The sequence below is a fragment of the Crocodylus porosus genome, unplaced genomic scaffold (genome assembly GCF_001723895.1).
Source record: "Crocodylus porosus isolate Cpor-Errol unplaced genomic scaffold, CroPor_comp1, whole genome shotgun sequence".
Classification (NCBI taxonomy): Eukaryota; Metazoa; Chordata; order Crocodylia; family Crocodylidae; genus Crocodylus; species Crocodylus porosus.
This window is the reverse complement of record NW_017728943.1, coordinates 99,562,147-99,582,339: the sequence shown is the minus strand read 5'-3', so window position 1 is coordinate 99,582,339 and position 20,193 is coordinate 99,562,147. Positions and strand designations below refer to the sequence as shown.

The 20,193-nt window shown below is 38.3% G+C and overlaps 1 protein-coding gene across 7 annotated transcripts in view; it reads right to left on the bottom strand.

Moving 5' to 3' along the window:
- SIPA1L2 (signal induced proliferation associated 1 like 2) overlaps positions 1 to 20,193 on the bottom strand; it is a 196,231-nt gene that overhangs the window by 89,513 nt on the left and 86,525 nt on the right. For 5 of the 7 annotated variants that reach the window (XM_019549862.1, XM_019549856.1, XM_019549858.1 and 2 more), the window contains exons 6-10: positions 17,427 to 17,601; positions 11,162 to 11,265; positions 8,565 to 8,642; positions 4,822 to 4,979; positions 1,242 to 1,818 (exon numbers count right to left, since the gene is read on the bottom strand). In XM_019549862.1, the coding sequence (XP_019405407.1) occupies positions 1,242 to 1,818; positions 4,822 to 4,979; positions 8,565 to 8,642; positions 11,162 to 11,265; positions 17,427 to 17,601 (1,092 nt within the window). The remainder of the gene's footprint in view (positions 1 to 1,241; positions 1,819 to 4,821; positions 4,980 to 8,564; positions 8,643 to 11,161; positions 11,266 to 17,426; positions 17,602 to 20,193) is intronic. The other 2 variants (XM_019549859.1, XM_019549860.1) reach the window with 1 other exon arrangement.

Here is a 20,193-nt window from a genome sequence, read left to right as displayed (position 1 = left end):
CAATTCAAAGAATGATAAATAACGCAACAAATTCTGTTACATGATGTGGCAATGACATCAGAAACTAACGTTCATCTGTTGACCTTATTTTCTTCAGAGCTGAGCCAATTCATAGATTTTTTCCCCAAGTAACAGTCAGTTTAGACCAATGAATCAAGGTGTAAGACATAATATTCTTCTAATTTTCAGAACAAAAATATCTGTACAACAACAACACAAGCATACAAATATTATCCAAGATTTCAATCTGCTCTGAAAGAAAGAATCCATCAGACATGATAGGTGATCATTTGGGACCTGATCCTTTGCAGTGCTAAGCATAAAATCCTGATTTTAAAGATGGTAGTGCTTTGCAGTATCTGCATTAGTTGATGTCACATTAACTGAGTGCTAGCCAGTTCATGGGGTCTGCTTCAGATCCATCAGTCTGTATAAAATTAGGTCTAGTGATTTCCCACCCCCCATGAACACTTCAATTCAATATAAAAATCTGACACCACTAAGCTCATTAAAACAATGGCTAAAAGGTCAAAGTCTAACTGAAATAGGAGTGTGGGTACATCAGCGTTTTATACCCTATAGTCCTTCAAAACCCATTTATAACAGCTATAGGTCAAAACATTTTGATGACAGGGGCACAGAGTATGTGAATAACTCCATCTATTGGCTCTGATATCTGGTTTTAATTGATTTAACTGCCTTCATTTTCCTCCAGTCAGTTAGGTAGATTGACAGCTCTCCAGTACAGTTCAGGGTTCTGTGCAAGTTATTATCCAAGGCAAAATAATTAACGTAAAGGGATTTTTAATGTACAAGGATAATTAATGTAAATGTACATAAAGGGATTTCCCATTGTAGGAAGCAATGTTTCAAAATTGCATTTTTATTTTATTAAAGCAAAACATAGTAGCGTTTTGAGGGGTGGGCTCTGACCACAGGACCACAGGGATGGGAGCTAAGAACACAAGTTTTAATACTAGGTTTGACACCAAAACCCTCTGCAGTCTTGTACAATTCAATTAAATTCTCTGCATCAGATTCTTCACCCATAAAAATGGGCTAATTATAGCTATTTATTCCACATGGTGTTGTGAGGTTTAATGTTTGTGAAGCTCTGTGAAGAAGGGAAACACTATAAACATATAAAAATGGGGGTGGGGGGTTCAGTTCTGTCTCAGAGCATAGTAGACAAATAATTTTGCAGAAAAACTCTGTCACATCTTCTTGGAAAATATACTTACTTCTAGCCTTTGAACAACTTCTCTGATGTCCTCAGTACAATTATCCACTGCAGAAAGAAGAATGCATTCTCCTCTTTCATAAAAGATTTTGATACTCATTAATCCAGATGTCCATCCAATCACATCTCTGCAGGAGCAGTTAAACACAACATTTTTTGACTCCTTTTCAATCAACATAATAAATTCATTGGAGATTCCAAGGAGACATTCTATGTCTGCAGACTGGCCAAAGTCTCGAGCAATCACATTCCACATAATTGCACCAACACTAAATAAATGTGCATCCTTTCTTGGTTTCACTTTCTCTTTCTTCTTTGCCCCGAGAGTAATAAAACTGAACTTTGCTGAAGTATCCACTGTAGCTGTCGTAACAAAATTTTCAGCCAAATCTTTTAGGTATTCTTGACGTGTCCTGGTAGCCATGGCTCGGAATTTTTCAGATTTGTGGGCTGCATTTTCAGCATTAATAACTTTGGCTAAAAGAAAGTCCCTAAAGACTGCCGATTTGGGGAAAGTTACTCCTTTAGGGATGGGTGGACCAAATGCTGGCACGTCTTTTGATCTTGAAACTCCAACACTGTAAATGAGAAAGATGCCATGTTCTAGGTTAGTTGCAAAGTCATATATACCTCTTAGATTTCTGGTTTGAGGACATCATCCTCACTTCCTGGCCTAGTTGTGGAAGCAGATAATAATCAATCATTATATATGTCAAATCTGCTATTGCAAGAACAATGCAGATTACTTTTTTATATCTTAAAGTCTCTCAGCTTTACAAATAAAAAGGAAAATAATTAGAGACCATCCTAAATACATTGTATTTGACTATAGTTATTTGGTGAAACAAACTTTTCATGGGGATGCTCCATTTTCATAAAACTTCCATCAACATTTTGCACCTCTAGGATAAAATTTTGGGTCAAAACCAGATGGACACCTTCCCCAGGATAGGCAGTAGCCTGGTAGCCAGAACACTCACCTGAAACATACTTCAAGTCCCAGTTGCCAATTATATTACACTGCTTTTTCACAGAAAAAAATTGAAACATCTCCAGGTTTGTCCCAATGATTAGGAGGGGTAGGAAAATAGTTTCCAACTCAGCTCTACTAATAAGTGTAATGACATAATTTGCCAGAAACTCAGCTTTAAGAGTACTCAGAATATAAAACCTAGGATATCTGGACTGCGGTAAAGGATCAGCATTAGAGAAGGGTTCAGTTACTAAGCCATGATCATTTGTGGTTTAAGTTTAGAGGCTTGTCATCCATTTCAAGGACATTCCCTGAGGCCCTAAAATTAATAAATATCCAATCTTCCAATCCTCAGCAAAGTTTTAAGTATGAATCTGGCACTGAGGGAGAGGCCACTGGTGACAGGTACATGTATATGATAGGAGCATTTGATTAGGTTTTTTGGGGCTGTCTAGCCTAAACATTGAAATTGTAAGATAACTTAAATCTTCATTTTGGAGCACTAAAAACAAAATTTAGGGAGTGATATTCCAAGGCAAACAAAAACATCTTTAATACATGATCATAAATACAACTGACATTTTTATAAGCTGTTTTAACTGAAAGGGCTTAAATATATTCTACAAACTAAGCAGAGAGCCTACTTATACTATGACTGAAACAGTCACATACAAGATCACGCATTACAAGCATTAACAAACACCCATGAAAGAAAAAAAAGTTGTTTATGAAATATGATCTGGATTAATTAGTTCAGACAAACAACTTGGTTTTATGATCTATTAAAAGAGTGATATAGTGTGCCCCAGCAATTTGCTAAATCATTAACTTAATACCAAGTAATTAAAAAAAAAAAAAAAAGGAACAGATCTACCCACTAAATCAATAATTCTTTCTTGAAACACTGAGGTGTTTCTTGAAGTACTCCTAGATAAATCATCAATCGGCTTCATCCTGCTTAGTTTCCTAGAACTTGCAGCACAAATTCATGTGGCAGCAAGAGTTGGCACATTGTCAATTTTGGAACCTAACGCCAATGCCTCTACAGAGTGTCAGTACTTCAAAAGAGAGACTTTTATCAGTCTTGTATAATGCTAAGTATAGATATTAAGCATCTTATAAAATGGGTTGACTAAAGGACACTGCTTTCCTACAAAAAGGAAGTTAATAATAAAAAACAAAATAATCCCCATTGTTATGCTTATAACTCTTATTTTGACAACCTGGCCTCTTTTTTTCTACACCCACAGATCACCTAAGCATATCTACAAATCCTCAGGTATGTCTACAAAATTTTGCCCATTAATACATATATGATTACTGTAATTAATTCACAAGCATAATTTAACTGATATTATGATTCCCCAACAGCGTTGCTATCTCTCCTCTTCCCCTGTAATTACCAAGTCCTAATATCTGATCGTTACTGGATAGATATGCACTGTTACATTGGTTTGATAGTAGATCAGTACTGATATAAAGAAAGTTGGCTACAAGGTTAACCGCCCAGAAGTGGCCAATAAATATCTGTGCGCACGTGCAACTGCAGCGCAGCACACAGGCAGCAAGAAGCAGAGCCCAGCAGTGCACAGGTGGTAAGTCTGTTGTGGAGAAAGGGGAGGGGGGATTAATGCCCCCTGTGGTGAGGGAGGCAGGGGGCACAGGTAAGTGCTGCCTAGCCAGGGTGGGGCAGACACGGGATGGAGTCGTGGTTCATTGGGTGCAGGGGCGGCTCCCACCACTGCGTGCACCCTGGGAGGACACAGTGGGAGGGGAGGCCATGTGCCCCTGGATCAGGACAGGTGTCCTGCAGCTGTGGGCTGGAGCCTGAGCTACACTGCATTCTTCTTGGCAGGGGCTGGGGTCTGAGTGGGCAGCAGCAGCACTGGGAGTGGGGCTACAGCCACTCCAAATTTCACCGTAGCCCCGCTCCCAGAGCTCCCACCACCCACCTGGTACAGCCCTGGCTCTTCCTGGCACATGAAGGGAGGCCAGGGCTGAGCTAGGGCAGGGCTGTTGGGAGCCCAGCCCCAGCTGAGAAGAGCCCAGCTTTGCCCTACCTCCATCCCACAGCTGCAGCCCGCCTGCCCCGATCCAGGGGCATATGTTCCTCCTCCCCACCATGCCCTCCCAGGGTGCGCGCAGTGGTGAAAACTGCTGCTCCACCCAGACAAGCTGTGACTCCAGACCACGCCTGCCCTGCCCCCTCCCTCCCTCACTGTGGGGGGCATTGATTTTCCTCCCACATGACCCTTGCTTCCCCTTCCCTTCCACTATAACAGACTTACCAGCTGCATGCAACTGTATTGGAAATCGGATCAGTATTGGCCAATGTACCTTCTTAAGTATTGGCTATCAGCATCAGCCCTCAAATTCTCTATCAGTGCACCCCTACTACTGGATAATTCAGTATTTGAAATCCCATAAAAAAGCAAACTAACTAAAATTTACTGTACGTACAGAAGAGGCAGCTAGGTTTTAAAAATTACTTCTAAAATTGAAGCAATGTAGAAAAAATGAATTTGACTCTCTCAAGGATATATAAAATTGCTAGATGTTCCACTGGAGTCAAATGAGAACATTTAGAACTTAATAAATATCTACTCACCTATAGCACACATTCTCAGTGCAAGGATTATGTACTTTGACTATAACAAACACATGTTGAAAGTGAGAACGAATATTTTTTGGAGTAAAAGGAAGTGCTCCAGGCTCTTGGAAGACAATGGTAACAATATCATTTCCTATATGCCTTTTCCTTAGAAGCTACAGATGAGAAACAGGCATTAAATGAGTTAGTTATGAAACAATATTTTAGTTTATAGCAGCAAAAACAATTGACAGCTTAATTAAAAAAACAGTGTCACTTTGGAGAGATTATTTTAATGGTCGTGTCCACTGTGGGTGCCTACACTGCAATGCAGTACAGTACAAAAATACTCAGACTAGCTCTAAATGAACTAACTTAAATACCAGAAATATAGTAGAGCTGCATTAGCCCTATCAAAGTTCTCTTCTAATCCACCCTAATATTACATACTCCCTTAAAATCAAAGCTAAAAAAGTTAGCCTGTATAGTGTTCTGTGCTAACTAAAGTATGCTACTTCTAGTACTTGAACTAGCCTATTTAGCTATATGCACTGCACTGCAGTACAGTGTAGACATACTTTACCCAAGTTATAGCCATAGGAATCTGGGTAGGAAAGAGGCTGGGGCGGACGATGACAAAAACTGGGCTAAACTGATAAATTTACCCTGACTGCAGATACCTACACCCTTATCAGCAAGTGCAAAAGCAGCAGGGAAGGGTGTGGAGCAAAGTGCTGCTGAGGGGGACATAAGGTTTAGCATAACTATGTGATGCACAATCCTCTGTGCTTTCCCAGGAGGGATCCAACCTATTCACAGGCCAGATCCAACCCATGGACCATAGCTTGCTGACCTTTGTTCTAAATCAGCCACACCCAAATCTTTTTGCCTCATGGACTGGATGACTGGTGCCAAGTCTGTCTGCAGACTGAATGCAATTCATCAGCTTGATCTGGTGCACTGCAGGGGGGCCAGCCTGGCCTAGCCCATGTTAGGGCCCAATGCAGTTGCGTGCGGCTTGGAAGTTTGGGAGCACTGTAGTGGCAGTGTTAATTGCCAAATGCTACCAAATTTCCAGAACCGTGGGAAGCCCACAGACCAGATGACATGGCTCCGCAGGCTGGATCCAGCCCGTGGGCTAGGGGTTGAGCACTGCTGCTCTAAATTGCTTGTCTTGCTTAGTTATGTCAAAAATAATACTTCAGACATCTAAAAAAACAGGCAGAGTTATACTATTGTTTACATACCAATAACAAACAATAGTGTAACTCGATTTTCCAAAAATAGGCCAAATATTAATAGCAGAGATGCATTTATAGGTTTCATTGTGCCCATCAATACAGTGGTTACTCAGAAGCCAAGGGCAAGGTCCGAATAATGATGTTTCAAAGCACTCAATTAACAAAAATGTATAACCTTTAAATGCATTCAAAATACCAGTACAGCTATAAAGGAAAAGACTGACCAGTGATAATACCCAGAAAAAGATTTGCCAAATATTAATTTCCAGTCTAATAAGTAATGTAATGTTTCCAATTTATCAGAGAGTAAAGCCATGATAAATGACTGCTTAAGCAACTTACATTCACTGCATATAAATTGTGTTAGAAATTCATAATCAAGAATTTATTATTATTATATTAGATAGGTCAGGAAAAATTTAATTTGTTTAACTGCTGAACGCTGCATCTATATGCGAATACTCAAGCCCGGATTCATATTTAGAGGTTATCGCTGCCTTACAGGTCCAAAGTTACACAGTAGCTGAATTAGTGTCAGACCTCCCAATTAACAGATACTGTAAGGACACCAACATTTTAGTGTGTATATTACTGTTACTGTGCAGCTGGTTCTAGCCAATTATTCCTTTTTGTTAGGGCAGCACTTGGGCCTATTTCTATCCCTCTCCATGAGGGCAGTTAAACTGCAACTTAAAGAAGCACCATACTTGTAAGATTAGATTTAGTATGTTGCCAAGGTAACCATCATCTTGTAAGCATATTCTTGTTCTTTGTAAACACGATAAAATGTTTTCAGAGGTGCTAGTTAAACTGAAAATAATTGTAGGGCTTTCAGCAAAAAATGGGAGTCACTTACTGAGAGAAAAGTCTAAGGAGTTTTTGAACCAAAAGCTCTATATTGGGAACGGTAGTCCTTTACAAGGAAGCTGGTTGACATTCTTAAACCTCTAGACATCTCAAAAGACATTAAATATGAATTTAAAAGTCAAATCAACATTCTTAAAACCTTACCAAGCTTGTTGAGATCTGAGTAACTTCTTCGGCATTTTGAAACAAAGTCAAATGTAACGCTACCATTATAAAATGTCTACCATGCATACACAGTCAGTGAAGTGCAACACAATGTGAGTGAAGGCAAGAGTGATGTCTGTGTACAAGGGGTCAGAATGCAAAGAACCGGAAAGGGGCGGGGGAGAAATAAGTTGTGGGTAAACTGGAACATGGGGGAAGAGTGCTCAGAACAGAAGGTGTAGTTATTGAATGGAGAAAAAAAAATTGAAAATTTTATCTGGAAAGCATAAATAATGAGAGTAGACTGAAAATGAAAGAGGAATTGATAGAAACTATGCTAAGTTGAAAAGTTTACCCATTCACCTTTGCCCCTTCCACCTACTCTCTCTTCCCAGCTTTCTTCCCCTAGCCACTTTCAAGTTCAGTTTCCTCTTCCATTTCCATGTCTGTTCTGTTTATTCATTTGCCTTTCTAACATATTATGAAGATACTCATACCAAATACTAGAGTACACTAGGCATTTCTCAAGAGTGCATTTCAAGTCACAAAAGAGGAGACACCAGACAACCTGACATCACTCTAGTATCAAATCTAGCTTGGTATGGTACAATGTAAAAATGAACCAGTAAAATGTAGTCAGCAGTCCATAAGAAATCAGTTGTATACAAGAACTTGAGAAAACAAAAGGGAATCTAGTCAGGAGAATATGTTAGAAAAGCAGTTTGTTAAATTAAAAAAGATATTAGTTACTGTACTGAACAGGAGATCATAAACACAACAGTTAACTCTAACTTTCAGAAGTAAAAATGTATCTGAAGGAAAAATATGGGCCATCTTAAAATGTAGTGCTCTTATAGGCTATGTAAAGCCATACCAACCTATCCCTGTCTGCAATTTCGACTGCCGGTTGAATGTAAGAAACAAGGGATTCTTGTTCTGATCATTGGCTTAAAAATATTGTTCTTCATTCAATTCAGTGATGAAATGTGGAGACAGTACAGATAAGGAAACCTTCAAACTTATTTTAGTACGCATCTAAAATAAGTGGCTGAAAAATTCCAATTTGGATTATGTTTCAACACAATGAAAACAAATGCTAAATGATTTTTCAAATCAGACCTGGTTAAACTGAGTTGAATATGTATCGGTATGTGTCTGATTTCACCAGCGACTAATCTTATGTTCAAATGAAATCACACATTAATCTAGGTTTTAGGTTTTGTTTATTAAGATTGAAATGTAGTGTGTGAAATTATTTGAATTAATCAGGTCTGACAATATATAAGGAAGCAGACTGCAAATATGAGGAGAGGAAACTTGCAAGGGTATGAGCTGGAAAGGGACTTTTGTAAGGGTAAAGTTTAAAGGGAAAGCCTTGAACTACAAGTTGAAGAGAAGGCCAATAAAAGAAGGAACTGGCCACACCAGGGCTGGTAATCCTCTCTGTCCTATGGAAGGAGCAGCTGAATTGAAGGCCCCAGCCTATGTTGCAGCCAAAGTGAAAATTACCTTGCTCTTTGGATCTCCTGCTGGCTCTAAAACTAGAGGGATGTCCTGATCAGTGACCAAGCAGGGCGTAGTTAAGTCCTGGAAGAAGCAACAGACAATTCTGGTGTGGCCTACTTCTGGCTCACAGGTATTTGAAATCTAACAAAAGCTCGATGCCTGCTCATTGGAGGTATTTTTCCAAAACGTTGAAGAATGCCTCAACACCTCAACCAGTGAACACAAGAGGCTGAACTCAGAATGGTGAGGGCACAATCACTTCAGCATCAGTATATGCCCCATAGGTTGGTGCAACATGTAAATGGTTTGGACTCCACTGTTGCTGTTAGTACCTAAAAACAGAGGTTGCTATGCTTCCTGTTCTCTCCCTACTTGTGTATGTAGATATATTGAGCCAAGTCCTGCTGAGAAAGAAGTACTTATATGCCACAGGGCTTGTAAGCCTCTCTGTGCTGAAGATGAAATAAATTGCAACAGTGGTCTTGAGACTCCTAGATGTCTCAAGGGAAACACTCTTCATTCTAATCAGGTTTCTTCCTAACTTATGAGATACTACTGTAGATACACTGCAATTTCAATACATATTTTGGTATTTACACAAAGAAAGAGCACAAGATAAACATTTTTAATGATCTTTTTTACACATTAAGGCTGGCTAAATTCTGGGTATTTGGGTGCATCTGGCACACCTTATAGAGAAGGTGCCCATGCTGTGCAAGTACTGCTGGATTCCAGCATTTAGAAAAAATAATGTGGTGGGTCTTCAGGAACGCATATTGCTTCAACTTAGAAAACGGCCACATTATTCTGATCCCAAGATAACCGTGGATCACAATGTGATACTGCTGCTAAGTACCAAGACTGTAAGAGGTACAAAGACTGATGGGTGTTTGCTAAAACATTGTGAAAGGGAGTGTTTGTTGCTGGGGAAAAATCATGGAATTAAAACTAGAAGGTCTTGGAATTATATCAAGATTGGGCATCTACCTAAAAAGGAAGACACATAAAAGGGAGTGTCAGGGAAAGGATGAAAGGGAGATGAAGGAAGAAGTAATAGGAAAATGGTAGGGGTGAGCTGAGCAATGCAGCAGTGCTGGTGACAAGCAGCAAACGATAATGAAAATTAGTGGATCAAGGTTAAAGGATTTTCTATGCTCACATATGAGGGCAACTAAAGAAAGACACAATGACAATAAAATGACACACTTCAAGTAAGGTTCTGTCTCCTGTCAGTGCCTGTGGTGACCTCTGAAAATATCTATTTTTGAAACCAAGCTCATCCAGTATATTATATCTTGCTGCAATTCAACATCTGTTCACAAATTCCTTTAGCTTATTCTCAAAGATCAACCTTCAGAAACATTCTGCATCTGCATTTTACAAATTATATCAGGTAACAAAGTACAGTGACATCTTTGAAACTGTTTTTCATAGAAATTCATCACCTCGCTCTCCAATTTCTTCTTCTTTAAATTTATAAAGGATCTATGGAAAATGTACTGTATGTTTTTAAATCATGAAAAACTGGTTATTTTCACAAGTAAGGCCAGGTTAAACAAAGCAAATTTTAATGACAGAGAATGAAGTATGATGAATCTCTAGGCAAAATGATTACTACACAGCGCTTACTAAATAAAAGACTCTAACATCACAATAAGAAATGTATGAAGGTTCAGAAAAGTGAAGGTGTCACCAAACAGTGAGGGTGGGCTGGTATTTGGCTACTAGGTATTGGCACAACTAAAAATTATGCAATTGCTGAGCATGTCATCCAAAAGCACTGTAGATGTCCTACTCCTGCAGAAGCAGATGCAGAATACTAGACTAAAAAGTTGTAGGTTTAACAACAACCTGATCTATGAATAGTTCTTCTGTTAGTTATTCTTAAGTGTTTGATGTGCTGTACCAAATGTGCTTTTCTTTTTCAACTCAATCGCAAAAGAATATTCATGCTTAATGATTTTTTGAGTCAGTACAGGCAAAGACAGTACAGGCAAAGACAGAAATAACCTTACTCAGGGTTCCACACACTTTGGATGCCGTGTTGTTTTTAGCCATCCTTAATGCTTTAAGATAATTCTGAACTGTCATGTAAACACTGAGCATTTCTCAGACAAAATAAGTTTGTTGCACAAATTTCTGTCTCTACCATCAAATGCCATAAGAGATAAAGGTGAGGCATTTATTATTAAAACAGCAGATTCATAAAAGGTTTGAAGACGGCAATAAAAAATTAAAATTATTCAGAATAATTTCAAAACCTTATTATATACTTTAATCATAAGTGATCTAAGTCAAGTTTAAAGTTTTAGACAACTTTTATTCTCCATAGCTATCAATAAAGGATAACGGTTGTTTAATACAATCATATGATGGAAAAAGTGGGAGAAGTTCCCGAATTAAAGACTAATTAAAAAATTCTATAAGCATTCTAATGTGTCAGTAATACCTGTAAAGCCAATTCTTAATATTCATAATTTACAGACACTATCAATACTGTTTTACAAAAGACTCAAAAAAATGCAAAATGAAAAACGTATTCAGCCCTTAAATCCTACACAATATATTACTACGAAAAAGTGAGAGTTAAGAAAACATACCTGTTGCCTATTATTAGGCATGTATGGGAGCATAGTTGATACATGAAACATTAATTCATAATCTTTATAGGTAGTATAGAGGGAATGAGTTCCTGTTGAATCCGCTGAAAACAGATTTCATTGCAAGAAGATGGTCAGTGAAACAGAACATTTATACTGTTTTTAGGACACCATCCTTTGTATTGTGCAACTAAAAATTCAGATTTTATTTATTAAACGTAGGCTAAAATTTAGTTAGCAATACAATAATGTATGAACACCAAAAGATCTATCCCTTAATCTCGTATTTTTATTTATAAAATAAATAAAATAGGCCCCTGGTCCCTGAAAGAAACTGTCCATATTGAGGTCCTTGCAAGATTGGGTCCTGAAGTTACTTCATTTTGAGGAGGTGCTGCAGGTTCTTAGCACCTTGTAAAAATGAAATAAAATAAAAATCACTTTTTTTCTTTTTTTTTTTTGCTACTTAACTATAAAAAGTTAGCTGGCTAGCTTCAGGCTTGAACAAAGGCTTATTTTTTTTAAGCTTTGCCAAATATTTTGTTTTTCAAAACACACAAACAAATCAAAATAGTTAATAATCAGAAAAATACTTCACAATTTTCTGATTATGGTATAGAATCTCTCCAATCTACTAATCGTTACAGCATACATTAATCCATACTAAATATCAACAAGTGTTTCCCCACCTCTCATTTAACAGGTGGTACAACAGAGGCTGTTTAAAAAAACCCATAAAAAGACATTACACTACATTTTTAATACGTTACAAAATGTAACATCAAAACTAATCAGACTACAAAATATCAAACTGCACTGTGGTATGTATAATAGCAGCTTTATAATTGTGTTAATTTTAAATGTGCAAGATTTAGTTATAGACATCAAACATAGAATAATTGCTGCAAGTAAGTGAGGCTCTTCTGTGATAGCAAATTAACCAGTATTATTTGTCTACTGTGGCACTGCCTTGTAGTGAGTCTTGGGAATATGATTAACAAAAAAATTTTTGGTACCTTCATGGAAGTCTAGATGATAGGACTAAGACAGACCCATTAGGACAGTTTGCATGAACCAGGAGTTTCCTCTACTCTTGTCTGACAGGTGAAATGGAATAGCTGGAACCACAGTAAATCTTGGTGGCTCCACACTGGGAGGCATGCTTCTGCAGGCTGTGCTCTCGCTGGGGCTAACCCCCAGCTGCTCCGCTCCCAGAGGAGAAATAGCATCCCGGCTCCTGGCCATGCCTCTACTTGCCAGGCCCACTAGTGGCAAGTCCCAGTTGTGAAGGTTAGAGACAGCATTAAGCTTTAACCTGTGGCTGCACTGAAACTGCTCTAATTTTAATACTGCCTAACATTCCACCGTTTGGCATGGTTTAAAGGTAATTTGCAACAGCATCCTAAAAACATACTAGATTTCAAACAATTGTTCTGTTATAAAAGATGTCCCTACTGGTTTGAATTCATGTCTCTTCAGGATAGTAACCTAAACCTAGGTATGTTTAAATTTAAGCACTTGTCTGTTACCACTAGCTTCAGAGGTATGTATGTACTTAAAACTGAAATGGACTACTAGCATTTTCAGGATTCAGACTACAATTCCCAATGACATTTCTTATATGAATCGCTTGAATACAAAACATAACGTGTGTATGTGTGTCCTCTATTTCAGAATCTTCCCTGAAAAATGTAACCTGGTTAAAACCTTGGGATATTATTTATGTCCTCAGAAGTAAAATGGAGGAAATAAGTGTGAAGAAGGAATAATTCACCATGTGTGCAGTTTAAACATATGTATAAACTAGATTACTGTTGGTAATTCTATTTACAAAGTGCTTTGCAAGCAGTTGAACAGACATTGTACAATGAAACAAAAATTTAAAAAGTCATTCTCCTTTTAATAACTGTTACTGAAAAGCCAGTTTCTTACCTTTAACTGGTGTTCTCTTAAGGTAGTATCCCATGTAGTTTAATGCTTTTGATTTAGTACCTTGACCTTGGAAGTGAACCAGTAAATCTACATTGTAAAATTTAGATCCCCTTAGATGAGCAAAATTGAAATCCTCTGATTTAGCAGTTATTCCAACAAGCAGCTGGTAGCACCGATTGTTATTAAGATGTTTGCTTTTATGAATAATTTTTTTGCTTATACATTTTCTAAAACATTTTCCTTTCAACTGACATGTGTGTGCTTCATTTCTACCTGGAAATGAATTTTGTTTCAGAAAACTTGAGCAAAAACCCTTCCGCCATTTTTTGGAGTTACAGAGTGTGAGGACAAACCCACTAACTCCCCAAACTTAGAAAAGTGCCTTCAACCAATCATTGGCAGCAGCAAGTGAGACCACAGTAAGCCACATATTCTTGCTACAGAAATTTCTTCACCTTTATACCCTTCTTAGGAAATACAAAGAAATAAAAACCAATTTCTTCCCAACCCCATTCCATTATAACAAAATTTAGATGACATAGTTATAAACATTGAGAAGTCAAGAAATGAAAAGGCTAAATTCTGATGACATTAATTCATCTCTGCTACATATTTACTAAATTTAATGGCATCAAGATGACCCCCAATAATTAGACTAAATTTGTTACTTGTCCACATACAGAATTTATTTTTTGGAGGGTTGTCAAATTTGTTGTCTCTCTACACCATTACAAAGGGGAATGCAGCAGCAGGGGGGCAGATGGTGGGAGGGCACAGTGAGGAAACCAGTAGGGGGTAGGAAGTGGTAGGCCAGGCAATGAGTCTGACCCCTGTCCTTTGCCCTTCCACCCATTCCTGTACCCACTAGCACTTGCCCTACCCACTTCCCTGGTGCCTACCCCACTGCATGGTCCCCCCTGCCACTTACTCTCCAGATCTGGCATGACAACAACCCCATTCTAGCTTGGTTGCTTCTTTCCCTGCCCACTATCTGTAGTGGTGGTGGCAGCAGCAGCTGTGGCCTGGGCTCTGGAGCCTGGTTAGAGTCAGTGCCACCACAACAAATGTTACCAGGCTGGCCTGGGGCAGCTGGGGCGGAGAAAAGCTACTGCCATGCCAGGGCTGGAAGGAAGGGGGGGGGGGGGGGGGGGGGGGGGGGGGCAGAGGGGACAATGGCACTGGGGAGGTGGGCACCAGCTGTGGTTCCAGCCCTAATCCTGGGTCAGGGTTAAGGCCAGAGCTGCAGGAACCACTTGCCCCCCTGCCACCTTGTATTCAAATCCAAGAGGAGGCGCTTTTCCCCCCTCCCCCAACGTTAAATGGGGAGAAAACCTCATCTTGGATTCCAGTAAATATGGTATTCAGTCATGTTTTAATGGCTGACTAGGTTTAATACATGGCATGTATGCATTATTTTTAAAAAATATTATAAAACAGGCACATTATGACACAACTAGCAATACAATCTAATTCTTCCAATTTCTTCATTTTGAACTTTGCAATTGGGTGACTTTACCTCAGCATTAGGAGTTGTTTTGCATTTAGCACATACAGCAGATAAATATGGAATAACCCCAGACACATCCAGTCACTGATGGCAGTATACAGACTAACTGAAAAATAAATGCATCAAGTGCAAAGCCTATTGATTCATAAACATTAGGAATTGACAGAAATAAATTTTTAAAACTCTGTTTAATTAAGTAATTCAGTGTGAAATGCTTTAAGGTGGAGAGCATTAAAAAAACAAAACAAACAAAATAAACACATTATGGCATTAATATCTCTATACAGAAGGACTGAAAAAATAGCTAATAAAGAAAAAATATGAGTAGCCTGTCAGGTGAGGCAAGACTAGTTCTTTCTCCAATTGTAGAACATGGCAATCCTATAATTTTCACTCTGCTTTCTCACACACACAAAAAGAACATTGTTATGCAAATAAATAAAGTGTCAATTAAGCCAGTGCTGTATACGCTCATCATGAAACCAAAAGACTACTTGTTGTCACCCAGTTTTACTCCACTCCCTTTGTAGCAGCAACTTAAGGTGTTACAGCAACCTTTTGTGCCATCACACTCACAACATAATTCATAGAATACCAAAAGTATACTGCTCAGCTATATGGGGTAAAAACAAATCAGCAATGCATGTTTATAGCCAATCATGACAAGTGTGTGCTAAGCACGCTGCAGGCATTGAATTTGTTCACATCAGATCAGAATATATTTTCATATGTGGAACCTGCCAAACGATTTTCAGTCACTCTTTAATTGCATCAAAGGACTGTGCCAGAAGGTCACTGATGATGCATCTTTTTTGTTAACGCATGGCTGGAGCCCAGAAGTCTCGAGTCAAACCTAGTGTACTGATAAACAGTATGTATCAATAATATTTCTAGACATCAGTTTTTCCCTTGAATTAGCAATGTAAAACACTTAAATGGAATATACTAACTACATAGTCAGGATCTGTACTACAAGGTACAGCTTTTTTTTAAAATTATTATTATTTAACATATAGCAGACATTTAAGTGGGTTCAGTATAGGAACTGCAGGATTCCTACCATACAACCTTTAAAATTCAGGGTAGACTCAGCCTGTCTATAGAATTTAGTTTGAGCTTTTACACCCTCACTTTCTGTTCCCATGATAAGAATAGGATAAGGACAAAGGGGACTTTGATCTGCCCAAGACTTTGGAACTTCCCCTTCTTCCCACACATGCAAGGTCCACTACAGAAATCCCAGATCTGAGATTCTAATTCTGGGAGCTGGCCCTTTGGCTTCTGTCTGCACTGGACACAAATCACAGGGTACAAAAACTAAACGTTTCTATGGATTACTAATATCATCTTCCAAGACAATGTGGCCTCAAGAAGAAAAAATTTTGCGACTCCAAAAAGGCAGCTAGTCACAGGCTCAAACATCCTAAAACTCGCTGTTCATGTTGTACAGTTGGAAATGTAGCAAAAATAAGTAAAGAATTCATGGTTTGTAGATCACAACAAAATGAATAAGCCTGTGCAGTAGAGATAACTAGATTGCATTCCACCAGATTATAGTGACCTGATGTCAAAACTTTTAAAACAATATTCAACTAAAAAAGACAAATTTTGTTGCCAATACATCAACCTGGCTAACTCAAAATGAAACATTCATGGTTATAAGCTCAGAGCTTGTCAGTAGCAACTCACCAACTATGTGAGCTTACAAGTGAATGGCCATGTCAGTTGTAAGCCAAATAAGTTATATTATCCATACTTCAGATGTTTCAAAAGCAATATGAGAATCTAAATTAAAAAACCCCAAACCCTAATATACAGGATGAATCTCTTGTCTTTTTGCATTGTTGGACTATATTGCTTAGGATTTAAGGGCCAGAAATAAATCCTCAGATCCAGGGACGCGGGATATCCATGGAAGTAGGGTATCCTTTTGAGTACTTCACAAACAACATGTTGTTTGTTTTGTTAGCAACATCTTGGTTGCTTACAGATGTTAAAACAACCAAACCAAACCAAAAGACCCCCAGTGCTTTACCAGAAGCAGCAGTGCATTACTTCAACCCAGCTCTGTAGCATCTGTATACACTGAGTGCTTCAGCAGTGCTTTTTGGTGCTTTTAGCTAAAGCCAAGTCAATCAGCTATTAGATAAAAGCACCAAAAAAGCCAGACTAAAGTGCCCTATCTATACAGATGTTGGACGACCTGGGACCAACTACAGCAACCACCTCTTCTGGGTGTGTGCTGGGCTTGGTATGGGAATGTACCAAGTTTAAAGTACCAGTCTGGGGGTTTTTTGTTTGGGGGGCGGGGAGCTTTTTTGTTTTTAATGTCTACAAGCAGCTCATGTTCTTTGCTTACATATAAACACTGACTTGCTGACCAAGTGTGTCCACAATGTTCCAGATAATATCAGAACAGCGGTTTGTTCATCACTTAAAAAAAACAGTATAACCTTTTACTTAATATTTTCAGACTAAGAACTAAGATGATAAAATGTGTATTGGTAAAAATAAAGTTGTTTCCTTTAAAGAAGCAAATATAAAAAGGGTGCAAACTTAGTAAAACATGATACTACAAGGCAGGAAAAGAATGAAGCACTCAGGAGCTTCTTTTAAGATGCTCTCTTTGACACATACAGTATGACATCTTTCAGGCTCTTGAGGAATGTATTTCAACTTAGTCATCTATGAGAATCTAAGGTATAATATTAGCTTACTAGTCAACTTCCAGGGTCACCTACATGAGAACAAGAACTCGTATTTACCGAAGACGCTTACCTTTGGATAATTACAGATTCTCCCATACTTGAAAAAAACAAAACTTACTTTTATTGTCTAGCTGAGCTCTGTATTTACTAAACCCTTTTAGCCGTACTCTCTGGCCCAGAAGATCAAGGAACTCTTCAAAAGCAGGCCCTGCAGTTTCATTATTATACATCTCTTCCTCTGTGCTCTGGCCTGCTTTGCAATAAAGGATCCCAATCTTGTGCTGAAAACTCAGCTGAGGCAAAAAAACCCACAAAATTAGTATTGGAAATAGATGGCAAACAGTAAAACAAATAGTAAACGTTAAACACATTTATTATAATAGCAGATGAAAACTATTACATGTATCAAAAAATAAGGGAAAGTTGAAATGCCAAAGATAAAGAAAAGAATAATGTAATTATAAGTGGACAGTCAATATTCAAACATGGATAAAACAAATCAATTAATAACAACTTTAGACTTGGCCAATCAGGTATCAATACAAAAAGAATCTCTAATCTCTAATTAGTCTTTTGTTATAGGCTGGGAAGATACTAAAGAGTCAATTTTTATGTTTCTAACATTTAAGACTTTACAAGTGGGTCGTGTGTGCTTGTGTCAAGTACTTTCCCTCCACCCTTCTCATTATATGAGAATAACCATTCAGAAGACAGGTTTCAAATGAGGAGCTATAAATATGTTTTCATCAGATTTTTTTTTTTTTTTTTTTTTTTTTAACATCCATCGATAAATATTATTCATCCATAAAACCTTTTCCAAAGTAGTTTCTCAGTTTTCTCTGAATGATAACCTGTAAAGATGTTTTATATGTGTACTGTGCAGTGAACTAGAAATCAGAGAGCAATTCAATAATTTTGCTAAACAGATAGCAATAGATTTGTTAAAATATCACCACCAAGATGTTATGAGAAGAGATGGTAATTATTCTCGCCAGAACAGTATCGACTTATTTTCTGTGCCTTAAAAACTTAAGATGACAATATACAGGAACCCTTCCCTCACGTGAGCAGATTAGTCCTATTAGCCTTTCTACCAGCTATTAGAGCTTCACAAACTGACAGAGAACATTTGTCACACCAGATTCCCTTAAGACATTTATCCATAAACCACTGCTCATATCTACACACCAGCTGTAAAGTATTCTTTTAATCAAAATTCGGGGGGGGAGGGGGTGCGCGCGCATAAGAATAATTATACGTCTGTTCCAATTAAAAAAAGACAAAGGTGACAAAAAAAATCTACTTCACATTACACACATATTATACACGAACTGCTGTGTTAAACATACTGTAGATCATGCTAACTCACAGGTGTGATATTGTACTGATGTTTTATCAAGGCAATATTTGAGGAAAAGGTTGAACGGTGAAAAAGGGCAAATCATGAAAATGTGTCATGAAGAGTTAAGTGTCAGGAGCATGGCTTTAAGCCTCAAATAATCTTTACCTTTTCATTTAGGTAATACCTGCTCCTGAACCATGGAAGTGGACAGTTGAATGAATGGCAGTTTCAAAAAGTATTTTTTTTAATTAAAAAGAAAAAAAGGGGGACCCACCCCCACCCATCACCCCTGGAGGAATAAAAGCTCTCACTGAATTTACTGAACTGGCCCTTTGTACCATCATGATGCTGCTACCTTACTAACCTCCTGTTCTGTCTCCCAAGCAGCTCAGGGTTTAACTTGGCAGCACTCAAGGTTCTCAGTGAAATTGGTTTAACAGTTTACCATCACAGGCACTAATCACATTAAATATCTTCAAATGTCAAAAGCCACAGATATTTTTAAAAACTGATGGAAAGAATCACAGAACCCAGTCATTACAAAATGCAGTCAAAGGGGAATTTTGGTCCTACTGAAATCAAGAGTCAAAATTCCAGTGGTCTTAAATGGGGCCAGGATGTCATGCTTAGTTATGAAATTACACCTCTTCACTGGAACAATTTCTGCCAGTTTCACTGGTGTAAGTCTGACCTAAATCTATAACTTCACTGAAGTTAGGTCAAGACTAGCAGTGATCTAACAAAACAGAATTCAGTCTACTGGCTCACGTACAAAAAAACTCATGCAGCAGGATGCGAATTGCTCATGACAAGGAAAAGGACAATGTGTAAATGCAAAGCAAATGCTATTCTTGTAGTAAGGGGCAAAATGGAATTGGCAAAAGAAAACTGGAACAGTACGAAAAGGATGACAGAATAATAGCAAGAGGAGTGTGAAGGGTTAAAGGGCACATTAAATGGGAGTGGGCACTTGAGAGCATTTGTTATACAAAATATATTTTTTGCTGAGAACTAGTAGAGGACTGAGGGATGCATTTGGTATCCGCGTTGGTCTCAGACAAAAAGAAATGGAAAACTCTAGAATTCTAGGTTCAGAGATGATTTCTTAGTTGGTCGAATAAAAGGTATTGCAAAAAAAGTATCTCTTTTTTTCAAAGCTTTCAGGTACACACACCCTTCCTCAGGCTCAGGGAAAAATAAAGATGGTAAAGAGTCCCCACACTTAGAAAATAAACTTCAGTTTTGCACAAAGGCAGCTGAAGGTGGAAGTCTGTTCCTCTGGGTCCTTGAAAGGACTTAAGCGCTTAAAAGGCACCCCTCAAAAGACTGGGACCCTGAGCAGAAGGAGGAACTCTCCATGCAGCTCTGGATCAAATGCATAGATACCAGGCAGGCCCCAAATTTCATTTTCTTCCTATTGACTAGTTCTAGGAATCTCCACACTCAACTCACTTGATTATGAAAGTACTAAATGAATGCACAGTAACAACTGCACAGTTCACTGCTTGTGGACATGCAGCCAGCGTATGCTAGGTTTGTTCAG